This window comes from Amborella trichopoda, chromosome 9, assembly GCF_054954075.1.
Source record: "Amborella trichopoda isolate Santa Cruz 75 chromosome 9, AtrichopodaSantaCruz75HAP2 v2.0, whole genome shotgun sequence".
Taxonomy (NCBI): Eukaryota; Viridiplantae; Streptophyta; class Magnoliopsida; order Amborellales; family Amborellaceae; genus Amborella; species Amborella trichopoda.
The window spans coordinates 2,976,218-2,990,956 of NC_142344.1; the positions used below are offsets into that span (position 1 = coordinate 2,976,218).

The window sequence follows — 14,739 nt, forward strand, 5'->3', positions numbered from 1 at the left end:
TTTTCGAACTATGCAGAAATTGATCTCAGTATCTCGTTCAAATTTATGCAGTGAATTGAGTATCACAATTCTCGCCCTCGTTTCTCAATCCGTTACTAGAAAATTTAACCCCGGGCCTCCACCAAACTATAGCAGATATGTAGAACCCTAGTATTCCCTAAAAGTTTATCGAGAGTGCCACTCAAAACAAACTTTAACGAGTGTTTCGTTACGCTTAATTGCATCCTGAGTGCGTACCCGTCAGGGTTTATTTGTATCTTAAGCTTCTTTAGATGGAGTAAATACTTACTTGGAGAAAGCATGTAGTCGTGCCTCTAAGTCATTGTGGAGAATAGTGAAAACAATTATGAAAAATCCCTAAATCGATTACCAATTCTATGTAGTTGACGTGCTTGCAGATAATTTCATGCCTAAAGTAAGATTGATTGACATACATTGAGTGTTTATTTAATTTAGATTGGTAACTAGGCTGAGGACTTTACATCGCCAAAATTTGAGGTCATAAGAGTACTTGGTAGGGTTTTACTAGAGAATGAATAGTTAACATGTTCTGACGAAGCATATAATCTTTGGCTAAAAGTGGTCATCTAAAAAGTATCAAACTCTCTATATGAGCTGTATTTTATGGGAAATTTATCGAAATATCTATGAGAGATGAATTGTTTTACTTTTTTATTTTATTTTATTTTGAAGTGCCTATGAAAAGACGTCATTTTAATTTGAAATAATTATAAATAGGTAAAATGTTGAATGATTCATCTCCAATAGTTACGTTACCACCATATCTCCATGGCACAAAATACTATATTTTCCTATTAACACCATGAAGAGAGAGAGCATTTACACCCCAAGATGGGATGTAGAGTAGGGCTCAAAGCTTAAGAGGCTTTATAAATTAAGTACACAAAAAAAAAAAGTGACAATCTCCCAATAAATAACAACAATTAACCAACTTCCCCTCTTGTAGCAGCTCCCATGGTTTTCTATTTCTTCATAAATTCCAATGAAAAAAAAAAAAAAACTCCCAATTGTTTTCACTTCTACCTGAATCGTTTTAGAATATTTCTATAAAAGCCTTTTCTACTTTTCATCTTTTCCCAAATTACACACAGTGAATGCCCAATAATTGTGATGGAACCGTGACCCCATAAGATAGCCATTCTTTTCAAGGCCATAGATACCTTTATGCTCTAATTTTCTGGCATGCATAGATATTCCCTCCATGGGTATGGTGAACATAAATGTGATGAGTTAATGGAGCTCTGGATTGCCATAGGTGACGTCCTCTCCATAACTGTAATCATTCTCTCTCTTATTTAAGCTCCACCTGCTCTGTTAATGGCGAGAGTGAAGTATATCAGTATGATTGTCCCCATGCTTGACCTGCAAGGTTCATTTCATGCCCCCATCAATTTTGTTAACTTTTTCAGAAAAATATTGTTTCTTTCAAAAAATGTATTCATATTGGAGTTCAATGTTTCAAAAGTTGGAATTGGGCTTCGACTTTGTAGGAGTCTGATCCCAATATTCCCCCTGGTTTGAGTTTGACTCGGGTGAGTTCGAGTCAGATACATTAACAGAAAAACTCTAACAAATAATGAACTACTGGAGAATCGAGTTATTCCATTTTTAGCTCGGACAACTGAGTTTTGAAATAATGGAACAAGAAATGAATGGAATAACTATTAACCTTTGGTACACAAATGCAATCGACACCTCAAGCTGTCGGGGACTACAAATTTTGCATTAGGATTATATGCTTGATTGTTTGTTTTCATTTTTGTAACATTTAAACATAGGTATGACATGTACATAAATATACTACAATACCATTCAATTTTGGCACAAGATGATCACAATCACCTCTAATATTCATATGTAAGATCTATTGGGGTTGCCATGTTCGAAGTTCAAAAAAATCTTTTCTGACTTTGTGCAGAAAATGCCCTATTACAATAGCACGAGTTTACATTTGACAGCTATGGATAATTATGACATTTTTTATCCGACTGTAAATCTTTTAACAACAAACAATCCCTTAGTGTTAAACCTAAAACAGGAAAGTGGGACTCATAGAAAATAAGAAGTTATATACAATAGAACCATTTATCTTCGACATCACAAAGTCACAAATAAGTAGCTAGAAGTATGGCGCCTTAACCAAGCTCAAATTTCAAATAAGAATTCCTTGAACTTTGTGGTATACCTTAGAAGATTAGATTAAAAAATAAGTGGCTAAAAGCATATTATTAGCCAGGCTCAAAATTCAAATAATAATTTTTTGGGTTTTGAGATAACACGGAGCTGTCAAATTTGACAAAAGTTAAAAGTAATTGTATCCTCATTATACTAAAGGCCAATAATATTAACCAACTGGATGCAACAAATAATTGGGGATCCCAAACTGGGTACAAAAGCATCAGGAGCCTTTTGGGAAACCTACCAGTAGTTTAGTTGGTTCTAAATTCAAAAAAGTGTTGGGATTTGAAAAGCAAAATATAATACATGGACCCACAAACAATCCCTAATGTAACTGACCTATACAATGTGGGTCCTATGTGTTTGATTAAATGTCCCCATAAAAAAATTGGAGAGAGGGGACAACGTTTCATGATTTAATGCCACCATGGAAACCTATTTAAAAAAAAAAATTGAGAGAGAGAGGAGAAACCTATTTAAAAACCTAGAGAGAGAGAGAGAGAGAGAGAGAGAGAGAGAGAGAGAGAGAGTTATACAGTGTGGCGAATATGAGGAGTATCCTTCTAGGATGGAGAGTGAAGCGGTTGAATCTCCTGCATCTGCCATCGTTGTCGCCCAAGTTGGGGGAAGGGTTGGTGAGAGGGAGGAGAGCTTTGGTTGTGGGCATCAATGGCTGCTTCATCTGCTCCAGCTGTGAACTTGTAACTGCAAAGACATGGCCTCTTCATATCTCGCCATACGGACAGCTCCATAATTTTTTTTTTTTAAAAGTGCTCCGAAGTTGAAAAAACAGAGATATGTGTAATAACATATTTTTTAAGTATTTTCGTAATAATGATATGTACGGAATCTTTCTATTTTAATATGATTCGAATCAATGGTCAAATTTTGACAACTTTTTTCTCTCCCGCTCTTTAAATTTTACAAGATTTTCTTCAACTCCTTACTCACATTTCTTTTCAATGGGAAGTCACCGTTTACCGATGATAGAATGCTGATAAGAAATCATTGTCCAATGCTATCATTTTCGTATAGGGAAAATTTTTTACAAGGTTGCAATCTTATTCTATCTATTAAAGTAAAAGGCACCTGAAAAACCGTTTACAAAATATTATTTCTCTAATTGATCATCTTGACTTCGAGATACGTGAATATGACAAAATAAAAAACGAAAAAAATTCTAGTCATAAAAATAAGGCGTTGTTTAACAAGTTATCTAGATTATCTATTTTTAAGATTTTCAAGTATTAATTAATATATTATTTTTTACCTCTTTTTAAATTTAAAACTTTATAACCATGAATCAAAGTAAGTTTTCAAACCATCATAAAAAATTTATATTTCAAATCGTAGCTTCTTTTTTTTTTGGATTGTATTCTTTTTCTGTGATAGAAATGAAGCTCACGACATCATATTGTGGCAATCCCAATCTAACCAACTAATCATGAGCTCATTCTTATTTATGGCTTATAGTTGAATCATGAATATGAGAATTTTTATACTAAATTCTCACAAGAAGTTATGGTTATTAAGAGAACTACACGAGAGAGAATTTATGGTTATTATCAATGTTTGAAAACCTTGATTGGTTGAGTGAATCGGCCATTCATGAACCAGTCCGGATTGATGATCTAGGTTAGAGATCGCCGATAGAAAAATAAAAAATTGAAAATAAAAAAATCGAAGCAATAAAAAATAAAAAAGCAGAAACCAATTTCCTGACGGAACCACTCAGCAAGTTCAAGTGAGAAGCGCCTTGTTCCTTATAGGTTCGGGAGTCCCCAACAATTCTTGTGTTTTCAGTTGGGTATTCCGATCGGACCACCGATTGCTAAAACGATGATCGCTAAATATGAGTAAGAGAGAAAACACAAGCAGTTAGGGTGAAATGATGAGGTGATACAAGGGCAAGGTTCTAAACAATCAAATTAGAGCGTACATAAAAAAAATTTCACTAAAAAAAGTTATTTTGATGCCCAACTACCTTTAAATTGATCACCTCGGCATCAAAATGCATGTACACGAAAACAAATGGATTGCAAGTTTTGGAAGTAGCATATCTTCTTATGTATTTTTGGATCGTCAATTTTCAATATTTTTAAATTTTCATAAATACGCTCGAACTATACAATTTTTGAAGCTTTAAATTTTATAGTTAAAGATGAAAATATACTTTTAAGGCTATCACAACGATTTTCCAGCATTGAAAGTTTGAAACCACATTTCTCAATACTATTTCAAAATACGTTTTATTTTGATCGTTTAGAGCCTCGACTCTATGCAAACCGCACACTTTACAAAACACCCTGACCCCGAGTAAAGTAACACTGAAGTACAAAGCAGGTGGGAGTATTCTCTACTGCACCAAAATAACCAAATAATACAAAACAAATATCTATACTGACCCTCACTTCAAACCGCACAGCCGAAGTTTCCTGGAAGGGCCCTTGTTTTTGTTCTTTGTGTTAACTGTTCAGTGTTCAATGGCGCGATCGAGTTTGAAGCCTCACAAATATGAGGGAAAAGATGATTAAAAAACAGGGTATTTGTACGATGTCGATATTTGAAGGGTGAGGTGCACACGTACTATAGTTTACATTGAATTTAGTCTGAATTGGGAAAGGGAAGCCTCTCTAGGGAAATGTCTCTATATGACCCAAATATAAGTTCATTTTTTAGCCGCCTAAATTTGTTTATACCACATTGTCATGCCCAATACTATTCAATTTTTTTATTTTTTTTTTAAAATATTTTTGGATGAAATTTTGGGAGTCCCATTATAAAACTAAGGCGATCCTGTAAAAAATTTAACAAAATATTTTTTATAAAAATAAATGATCAAAATGACCCTACAATTTTCAGGAGTATTTAGGTAATTTTTCATCACAAGAATTTTTTTTATTATTATTTTTATCATGTGTGCCCCTGTCAGATCTATGTGTGCCCCAAATTTTTTTTCAAAATAATTTGTAAAATAAAAATAAAAATTTATAAGCTGTCTGATCAAGATTTGACGGTTAAGAGCTAGCTTGTGAGATTGGGACTCAAGTCATCTCAGATCTGACGGTTAAGACCAGGGGTCTCATATACTATATATGTGGGTGGTGTCACATATAAAGCTCCCTCTTCTATATGACCCCCACATATGTAGCATATGTGACCCCTGGTTTCAGCCATTAGATCTAAGAAGATGGCTTAATTCACAATGTCACAAATTAGCTTTTAATTGTCAGATCTTAATCAGATAGCTTAAAGTTTTTATTTTTTATTTTTAGTTTATAAATCATTGTAAAGAAAAATTTGGAGCATACATAGATCTGACAGGGGAACATATGATAAATAATAATAATAATATATTTTTTTTATGAACAATTACCTGAATACCCCTGAAAATTGCAGGGGCATTTTGGTTATTTATTTTTATACAAAATATTTATCTTTTATTTTTTCCAGATTCGCTCTAATTTTATGATGGAACGCCCAAAATTTTATCCAAAATATATTTTATAGACAAAAAATGTAAAATAAAACAGCGTTTGGCGTGACATTGGGGTATGAACAATAATAGCCGTTCGATTTAGATCGAACAACTAAAAAGTGAAATCACATATATAACTTAAATATTGTTGGGGCCACAAAAAAATATTTTCTATTGGGAAATGAGCTGGGCAATGGTTCCATTGTGGTTTTCATTCCCTCTAACGTCAACTAACTAATACTTTAAAAAAATAACTCTTAAACCATTTGAAAAAAAACGGGATAAGGGCCTATTTTCCTCATTGAATTACCCAACAAAAAAAATCTAGTCTAAACTAAAACCCACAAGTTGATTTTATTTTTAATTTTAACAAATAGTAGCTTATATGTTGGGGATATTGCTTCTATATTTGCGTCCCCCAATGTATCAAACATATCTTTAAAATAGATGTGAAGTTGTAGTCCCTCCTAAAAGAATAAAGGGTTATATTAGGATACTTATAAATACAAGTATTTTTTTATTGTACTCAATATTTTTGGACCACTCGTTGCTCCTGTTTCACAATATAATTTTTTTTAATTAAGAGCATTTTTTGTGGAGGGGTATGATAGATATTTATATAAGAAACTGCTCTCATTTTATTAGTGGTTAAAAAACAAGCATTACCCCATAGGGGTGATGTTACACCTCATGTGGATAATATTATCGTCCACTATAATTAATAAGAAAAATTACAAAAAAAAAAAAAAACCCGAGACCACATTTTCTATACAATTTACCCCGACCTAATTTGTTATCTCACTTTTTTCCTTAAAACAAGCTTTCTATGCAAATACTCTCAAGGAAAAAACTCATTTTTTTTAAACGGATATGCCCTTCCAATATAAAAAAATCATTTTGGCCAGATTTGACGTTAACTTTTGGACCCAGTAGCAACATTGCCCGAGCGCACTATCAGATTGTCGGAGCACACAAGTATCGGACCACCCTAAGACAACTATCAGATCGAAATCGAGTACTGTCAGACTGCCTTCACATAGTGGCGGAGTCTTGAAATCCAATAACATTTACTGCCGGACCGCCCTTTGAAACTATCGGACCGCCTTTGAAACTGCCCGACTGCCCTTTACAACTGCTGGACCACACTTTATATAGTGCCGGAGCCCTACGACCGGACCTCACTTTACAAAGTGCAGAAGCCTTACTGCCAAACCTCACTTTACACAATGCCGGAGCCCTACTGTCGGACCACTTTTATACAGTATCGGAGCCCCTATTTTGGTGAAATAGAGAAGAGAGATGCGCGGGTAAGGTAAAAGTAAGGGAGGGTAGTTTAGATACTTTTTTATTTTATTTTCGGTTGGGGGTATTTACATAGAAAATGTATTTTGGGGGGAAAGTGACAGAAAAAGTTGGGTTGGGGTAAATTGCATAGCAAGTGTAGTCTTGGGGTTTGTTGTAATTTTCCCTAATTATTATATATTTTTCTTTCAATAAAAATTTTTTACTTTGTACTTGATTAATTATTTAAAATACCCATAGACCAAAAAATCATTACATGGTGTGGCAACGGTATCAAGTATATAAAAATGTGAAGTACCTTAAAGAAATACTCCTATGTATGAGTATCCTCACATAACTCAAGAATAAAATCTAACGGTTCAAAAAAATTTCCAAAAAATTATCTTTTTAGCTTTTAAAATTTTCCTTTTACACGTGTCAAAGATTATATAAATCTAAAAAATTAGGTCCAAAATCTATCCAAAAATTAGATTAAAAAAAGGGACCACATATGTTCATGTGAGTCCTATGACTCATAGAGATCTTGTCCTAATTTTATTTATTTTTTCATACTATATTCACATGAAAGCTAGGGCATAAATACAACAGTATTGGGCGTGCTCAGTAAAAATACAAAAATAGTTCAAAAAATTTAGCCAAAATACCCAGAAATATAAGGGTATTTTGATCACTTTTTAACTTGAAATCGTTCTTTTTTTTGGTTTGCGTCCTCCTTGGATGCATGGATGCCCTAATTAAATTTAGAAATAAAAAATGACAAATCAATTCAATTTGTAGCCCTCTGATGAATCCTAGACGTATTCCGAAACGGTCATTCTTGCCATATTTTGTATGTTTCTTAAAAGGAAAAACTTTCTATAAAATTGTCAATCTTATATTATTGAAGTAAGGCACAATTTAAAAACCTATTACAAAAGTTTGTTTTTGTCGCTAGAGAACTGTTTGTTTGACCATCTCAGCCACGAGATGTATAGGTATGAAAAAAAAGGAAAAACAGAGTTTCAAGTTCTGAAAATAGTTCATCAACCTGGACTTTTATTTTCAAGATTTTCAAGTGTTTATAGATCTACACAATTTTTATTATTTTCAGAGCTTTTAATTTCATGATAAAGGGTGAACTTAGATTTTTAGATCATAGCAATATTTTTTAGCACCAAAAGCACATCTTTCAACACAATTTCAAGGTGCACTTGACTATGATTGTTTAAGGTTGATGCCTTATACAATCCGCATCATTTTAAAAAAAGATGCAATTTCTATAAGGCTCAGTCTTTTTCAAAAGGAAGTAAAGCCTCAACTCAAAATCTTGTCTACATAACACTTTAGGCACAAGAAAATTGCTCCGAAATCTAGTTCTACTTCGGGTTAAGAAATTTATAATAGTTTGGGTGTTACAAAATTCAAAAAAAAATCTTTTGAAATTTGAGCATGAGCAATGAAGTAAATGGAGTCACCCAATTTCACATCCATTAATAAAAAATAATTGTGAGCACGTAAATAGTAGCTTTCTATACTTTTCCTAAAAAGAAAGGTACCTTTAATTGTTTGTTTCTTGGTGGTTTCATCCGGTTCTTGCTCTTCAACGCTCCTTCTATCCCACCTGTACGAGCCCTTCCGTGAAAGGGCAATCTACCAAAAAAACAAAAGAAAAAAACCATGGGCGTAAAATTACTAAACTACCATCGAGCTCTACAAAATGTGCTCAAATTAGTGAACTTTTTGGCTTATGCCGTGTCACGTGAATGAAGCTAGACAGCTCCTTTTAGGACTGAACTGACGGCCTAGATATCCACGTAAGATTGATTTGTCTCGTGAGAGACCAGAATCGTCCATTTGATTTGAACCCATCAAAATGATTCGACCATTCATTGATATTACCATCAACTTTATTTGTAAAGTATAGCTACCCAAGAGAGAAAAAAGGGCAGTGTTGAGAGCGAGAGAGAGAGAGGTATATGCGAAAATCCTCTTGTCCAATTCTGAACCGGCCAATTAAACAAGAACCATGCAAATCTGATTTTGTCGGTTTTGGTACGTATATGTAATTGGGACTTTTTAGTATTATTATATACCATCTTTATATATAAAGGGTGAGTTGAGTAATTTATCATTGCATTTAATAAAATTTAGACATTTATGTATCTTTTTGTTTTTGTTTTTTTACTTGGAGTTTTTTTTAGTAAATATATTTTTGGTCAAAATGAGAGATGTTAATGTTCCAAATGAATGATGTCATACCACATAGATCAAGTCATACCATTCTTAACGACTAAAACTACTTTTACTAGAAAAAAACTTCATATGCAAAATAAAGGTACATAAATCTCCAAATTTTGTTAAGTACAAAGATAATTTACTCCATGGTGTATACAAAAAGGGATTTGTTTGTAATGTATTTTTTAATATTTTTTATCATTTTAGCAAAGATTGAAAAGTGTTTTGGCTATAAATATTTATTTTTATATTCTCATCTTTTTTGGATTTTTTTTTTAAAATACTTGGGCACAAATCGATTTTTTTAAATCTATTTTTTCAAAACTTTTCAACTAAATTTGGATGTGTTTTATTTAATCATACTTCAAATATACTTTTTATTTTTTTTAATTCTTTTTTACTTTGAAATACTTTTTGGACCTGCCCCGGTTTACCCATTATTCGGACCTGGCTCTTGGCCGGTTTTCTAGACCAGTGCGATTTTTTTCGAACATGGAGAGAGAAAGACACTAGAGAGAGAATGATTGTAGAAGGTAGAGAGAGAGAGCGCTCACAGTCATTTTAGGACTACCCGAGCTTTGAGGTTGAGCCAGGCTTTCCACATCTACGACTACACTAGCCGGTATCTCAGTTGCAGTACTTGGGTTCTGTTTGGGGATACATGGATAATAAAATATTAATATATTGTAAGAGGAGAAGGCTAGAAAAAGCTAACGTTGAATCCAGTGAATTCAAGGCTAAAGCAGCAAAATTAGAAGATGAAAATGAAATATTGTTTTCTTTTTTAGGGCAGACTAAGACAAGAATAATAGCAAGGGAAAATTTTCCAAAAGCACCTAAAGATAAAAGTATTTAACGTCTTGCTTATTTTTTTCTGTTCAATTTCAAAAATCTCATCAAAAGGTCAAGAGTTAGAACAGGGTGTGGGAGGGTCTGGGTCTCATACGATCATTACTCTTTTGATAAATGGGTAGAACATTTTAAGTGATTTTAAATAAATTGCCGTAATAATAATGATAATATCACGAAGGGAATTATACAATAAAGCCATTTATATTTGTTCCAAGAAGATTACAATGTGAAATTGGGCACATGGGGACAGGCACGGTGTAAAATTGGGTACTTGGGTCAGGCTATTCCTATTCAAAGTCATCGTCATCAAAAACTTTTTTCCCAGTTAATTGAAGCTACTACGATTCCCCATTAAAAGTCTGAAAACCAAAAAAGAAATTCTCAAAATTTCTGAAATTTTTTGCAGAAAAATGACACTCCTCAAGCTAAGAGATTTCACATTTGATGCTTAGATATCACATTTAACTATTAGAGCTGAATAACAAATTATTATTCTTGTAATCAACCCAAAATAGTTCAAATAAGACTCGGTGATACCACCTTAATAGCTAAGGGGCATTTCAAATATTAAAAGCTAAGAACGTAATTTTTTTTTTTTCTAAGTAGTTGGTCTGGCTACACTAAAAGGTTAAATGGGTGCTTAGATTTGGAATTCAGTTTTCTTTGACCAAATCACATAACGTAATCCACTGTAAAAAGGAATTTGTGAAAAGGAGCACCGGTTTTAGTATTTATACTCATGATTGGAGACATTACCAAACCCACCTGCATCGGGACTTCCTCCATTTAATTGCAATTTCTTTATATCACGTCTGCATCAAGACCGAAAGAATGGGTCAGTATCAACAGATAATCGCTGCTTAAAATAGGGGAAAATGGATTAAGACAGATGAACAAGCGGTTAATATTCATAACGTAAGCGCCAAGGAACCAAATTAAAATGACATCCAATACAAAGAAACTTGATGATTCAACTCAATTAATTTCTATTTGCCCATTCAAAACATTCTATTTTAATAGGTGATTTTGAAATATGTGTCACATAAATGGATATGAGCATCTGAAAAAGTGAATTTTAAAATTGACTTTTCAGACACCAAACATAACGTCCCTACGTACCAACCCTAAAATTAACTTTTCAAATAAGACATAAAATACCTACATCCATTAAATAAAAAGAAAGAGAGAGAGGGGATTATAGGTAACAAAAGACATTTCACTATGAGATTTCGACAATGAAATGTTAAGATTAAATTTATAAATCATAAAAATACGAGATAGGCACCGTATCTTTAATGTGATAAATGTCGTATCTTTGATGTGTCGAAACGATACACAAATAAACACGAGTATCTACCATACCTTGCCTTACCAAAGTAACGAAAATGTTCTTTGAACAAAAAGTCACAAGACTTGAGGTAGGGAACAACTTATAGGAGTGAAAAAGAGTGAGTTGGATAAGGGGGTATCTCTTAAAGGAGTAACTTTAGCAAATAATATGCTTTTTTAACCAACTTCTTTGAGTTTAAACGTTTTGATTGAAAAAAAAAAGCAAGGTTGTTATTATTGTTCCATGGAGCCTTTCTACGAAACCAGTGCTAACCAAAATTATAAAACACAAAGAAAGACAAAAACAGAGAGAAATTCTATGAAGCTTCTTTTTTTTTCTTAAAAATCAGGTTAAATTATATTTGTCAAAGTCTTATCCCAAATAATTAAAGTCGACTAGAAAATCAGGTTAAACCTAAATTATAAACCAGAGACCAGTCAAATCTCAAATCAAAATTAGTAAATTTCATTGGCTCACTAGAGAGAGGGGGAGGTTGTCACAAAACTCGTTGAGCTCCCCAGCGAGAGAAGTAAAAAGTTCCATGAGAATACAACCTCAGACAAATAGAAAAAAACAAAAAAAATCACTAATTACATAAAAGTACTTTTAAAATATGTGACAAATGCTCGCATCTGTAAGAGCATGTTAAGAAAAAAAAAAAGCAAAAAAAACAAAAAACATATTGGCGCTTTTATAAAGTAAAAATAAAAATTTTAAAATATGAGGATAAATCGGAGCTACGAAAAATCACACTAAAAAGCAAATAATCAGCCTAAAAGGCGTATTTATATAGAAATTTAAATTCACTTCAAATTCACCTCAAATACAATACAAAACCTATCTGAGAATTGTCCAATTAACAAATAAAAAATTTAGAAATTTATCGGCCATAAAAAAAAGGTCATATTTGTATGAGGAATTCATATTTTTTTTCCATAAAATATAGGAATTCAAAAAAATTGCATCGAATAAAAACTGATCTTTGAGTATTTCATAGTTCATAAAAAATATTCTTAAATTAAAAGAAACAGAAACTAAATTAATTGTTATTTTCTAGTTTTATAGGATAAAGAAAAACTTAAAAAGCACGCATGCACAGTAGATCCCTTGAATTTTCCAAAAATCGACAGCATATCAAAAAATAAAGCAAAAATCATATCAACAGTTAAACCCTTTGCAAAAAATTGTTCATTTTCCTGAAATTTCATACAAAAAAAAACCAAATTTACGATAAAAATCGACAATGAATATTGTATAATAAAAACTCAGAAAAAAAAGAAAGCACATTAACCTGCAATTCCAGTCTTGTGAGGACGAAAAATCCCTTAAATTTTTCAACAAAAAACTTACGAAATTTTTTTACTGAAATGAAATCAAATTCCATAAATCCACGAGATTTAAAATATCTATAAAATCAATTAAATTTCGACTAGAAAGGGCAAAGTTTCAATACAATCCATAACTTCCCATGAAAATATCCAATCTTTCATTGAAGTTCCATTTCTGTTACTGACATGGAGAAAAAAGAGAGAAAACAGGGAGCATTTTAAAGAGAATTAATGGCTTTTAAGGCTAAAGAAAACTTACAGTGAATGCGAGCTTTAGAAGTTCAAAAACCAGAGGATCCTCAAACTTAAAACTCCAAATTGTTATTTTCTTTATCAGGCTTCGATCCACAAAAGCTATTAGCCTCCTTCTGCGACCCTGTTTCTTCTTGGCATTGTTCAGTTACGCACATAAATCTGCTTGCTGTTTTGTTTCCTCGCTGTTCGCTTCCCAATAAAGAGAGAGAGAGACGAGGGGATAGAGAGAGAGAGTTATTAATTCCAACAGAAGATAGAGAGAGAAAGAGGAAAGAGAGGAGAGAGAGGGAAGAGATAAACAGAGAGAAAAAGAAAGAGAGAGAGAGAGAGAGCGAGAAAAGGGAGAAAAACAAAAGAGAAAGGATTTGCAGGGAGAGAATTTGTAGTATTCACCCTAAAAAAACAGATTTGTAGAGAGAGAAAGAGGAGTGAGAGGGCGTTGCCAAGAAATCGCAGGGTGGATGCAGAGTCCGTTCAACGTCACGGAATTTCTAGGCCGAGGTAAGCGACAAAAACCTCGTTGCCTTTAGTGGTTTCAATAAATTATCCCCTTTCTTGGAGAATGACGAGAAGGTCCTCGATGATGAATAATAATAATAATAATAATAATAATAATAATAATAATAATTATTATTATTATTATTATTATTATTATTATTATTATTATTAAAAAAAATTGACCTTTTTTGAGAAAGTTCACACAATCTTAAAATGTAGAGTTAAGGTGCACCTCAAAATCTATCAAAAAATTTGTTTTGATGTTTGAAAACCATATGATTGATAATTTCGATATTGAGATGTTTGAATAAAAAAACAAGATTTTGAGTCTTGAAAATAGTACATCTTGCGACAAATTATCTCGACCATCCATTTTCAAGATTTTTATGTATTTATAGATTTACTTGATTTTAGAGTTTAAAATTTATAATTAGTTATGGAAATGGATTTTTAAATCACATTGAGAATTTTTAACACCAAAATTAAATCTTATGATAAAATTTAGAGGTGCACCTTAATTTAATTATTTAAAGTTGCAACAGGTAAACACATTTTTTTGTTTGTTGTCTAAGGCTCAGACAACAATGCCCAATATTATTAATGGGGTGTGGTTTGTATAGAGCTCAGGCTCTAAACAATCAAATTTGAGTCCGGGAAAGGAAAATATATATCTATTCATAAAAAGAAAAGAGGAAAATATATGTTGTATGTCAAGTTAATATGAAAAGCGTATATTGTAATCTATATATTTGAAAATGGTAGATATAATATACTGTAATCCGTACCGAGACTTACCATAAATACAAGACATTGTATCTACCCTTCCCAAATATACATATTACAATATAAACTTTCCATATTAATTGGATATACAATATATATTTTCCTTTCATAGAACCCATCTTCAAATAGTATCAAGAAAAATGATTTCAATACGGGAAATCTTTTTGATAGCCTTAGAATATATTTTCAGTTTTAATTATAAAACTTAAAGCTTCAAAAATAGTATATATCGAGCAGATCTATGACAACTTGAAAATGTTGAAAATTGATAGTCCAAACGTACGCTACAAGATGCACTATTTATAAAACTTGAAATCCATTTTTTTTTCATGTACACGCATCGTAATGTCGAGATGATCAATTTAAGGATATTTGATAATCAAAACAACTTCTTCTAATGAAATTTTTGATGTGAGCTTCAATTTGATTATTTAGAACCTCTGCTCCGTATAAATTTTTCATTTATCCTTTTTTTCATCTATTTTCTAAGGGAAGAGATT

The 14,739-nt window shown here is 32.3% G+C and overlaps 1 protein-coding gene across 4 annotated transcripts; it reads right to left on the reverse strand.

Moving 5' to 3' along the window:
* Window positions 1-867: 867 nt before the first annotated feature.
* On the reverse strand, window positions 868-13,458 carry LOC105420923 (uncharacterized). 4 transcript variants are annotated; one of them, XM_088847137.1, is made up of 6 exons: window positions 12,963-13,458; window positions 10,811-10,857; window positions 9,748-9,840; window positions 8,515-8,608; window positions 2,736-2,904; window positions 868-1,332 (listed from the first exon to the last, which is right to left on the reverse strand). In XM_088847137.1, the coding sequence occupies exons 2-6, from the start codon at window positions 10,829-10,831 to the stop codon at window positions 1,317-1,319; spliced, it is 393 nt and encodes a 130-aa protein (XP_088703263.1). In that variant the 5' UTR covers window positions 10,832-10,857; window positions 12,963-13,458; the 3' UTR covers window positions 868-1,316. The 4 variants fall into 4 exon arrangements, with proteins under 4 accessions (XP_088703263.1, XP_011624684.2, XP_088703262.1 ...); XM_011626382.3 differs by having other exon boundaries at window positions 868-1,383; XM_088847136.1 differs by having other exon boundaries at window positions 10,802-10,857.
* Between the last annotated feature and the right edge of the window lie 1,281 nt (window positions 13,459-14,739).

Bases quoted from the DNA above. Each gene is read 5' to 3' on its own strand.
- LOC105420923 (XM_011626381.3), bottom strand. From the start codon at position 10,831: ATGGAGGAAGTCCCGATGCAGGTGGGTTTG. The intron at 9,841-10,801 runs GTAATGTCTCCA...ATCCCCAAACAG, and splicing joins TCCCGATGCAGGTGGGTTTG to AACCCAAGTACTGCAACTGA. The intron at 8,609-9,747 runs GTGAGCGCTCTC...TTTTTTTGGTAG, and splicing joins CGGGTAGTCCTAAAATGACT to ATTGCCCTTTCACGGAAGGG.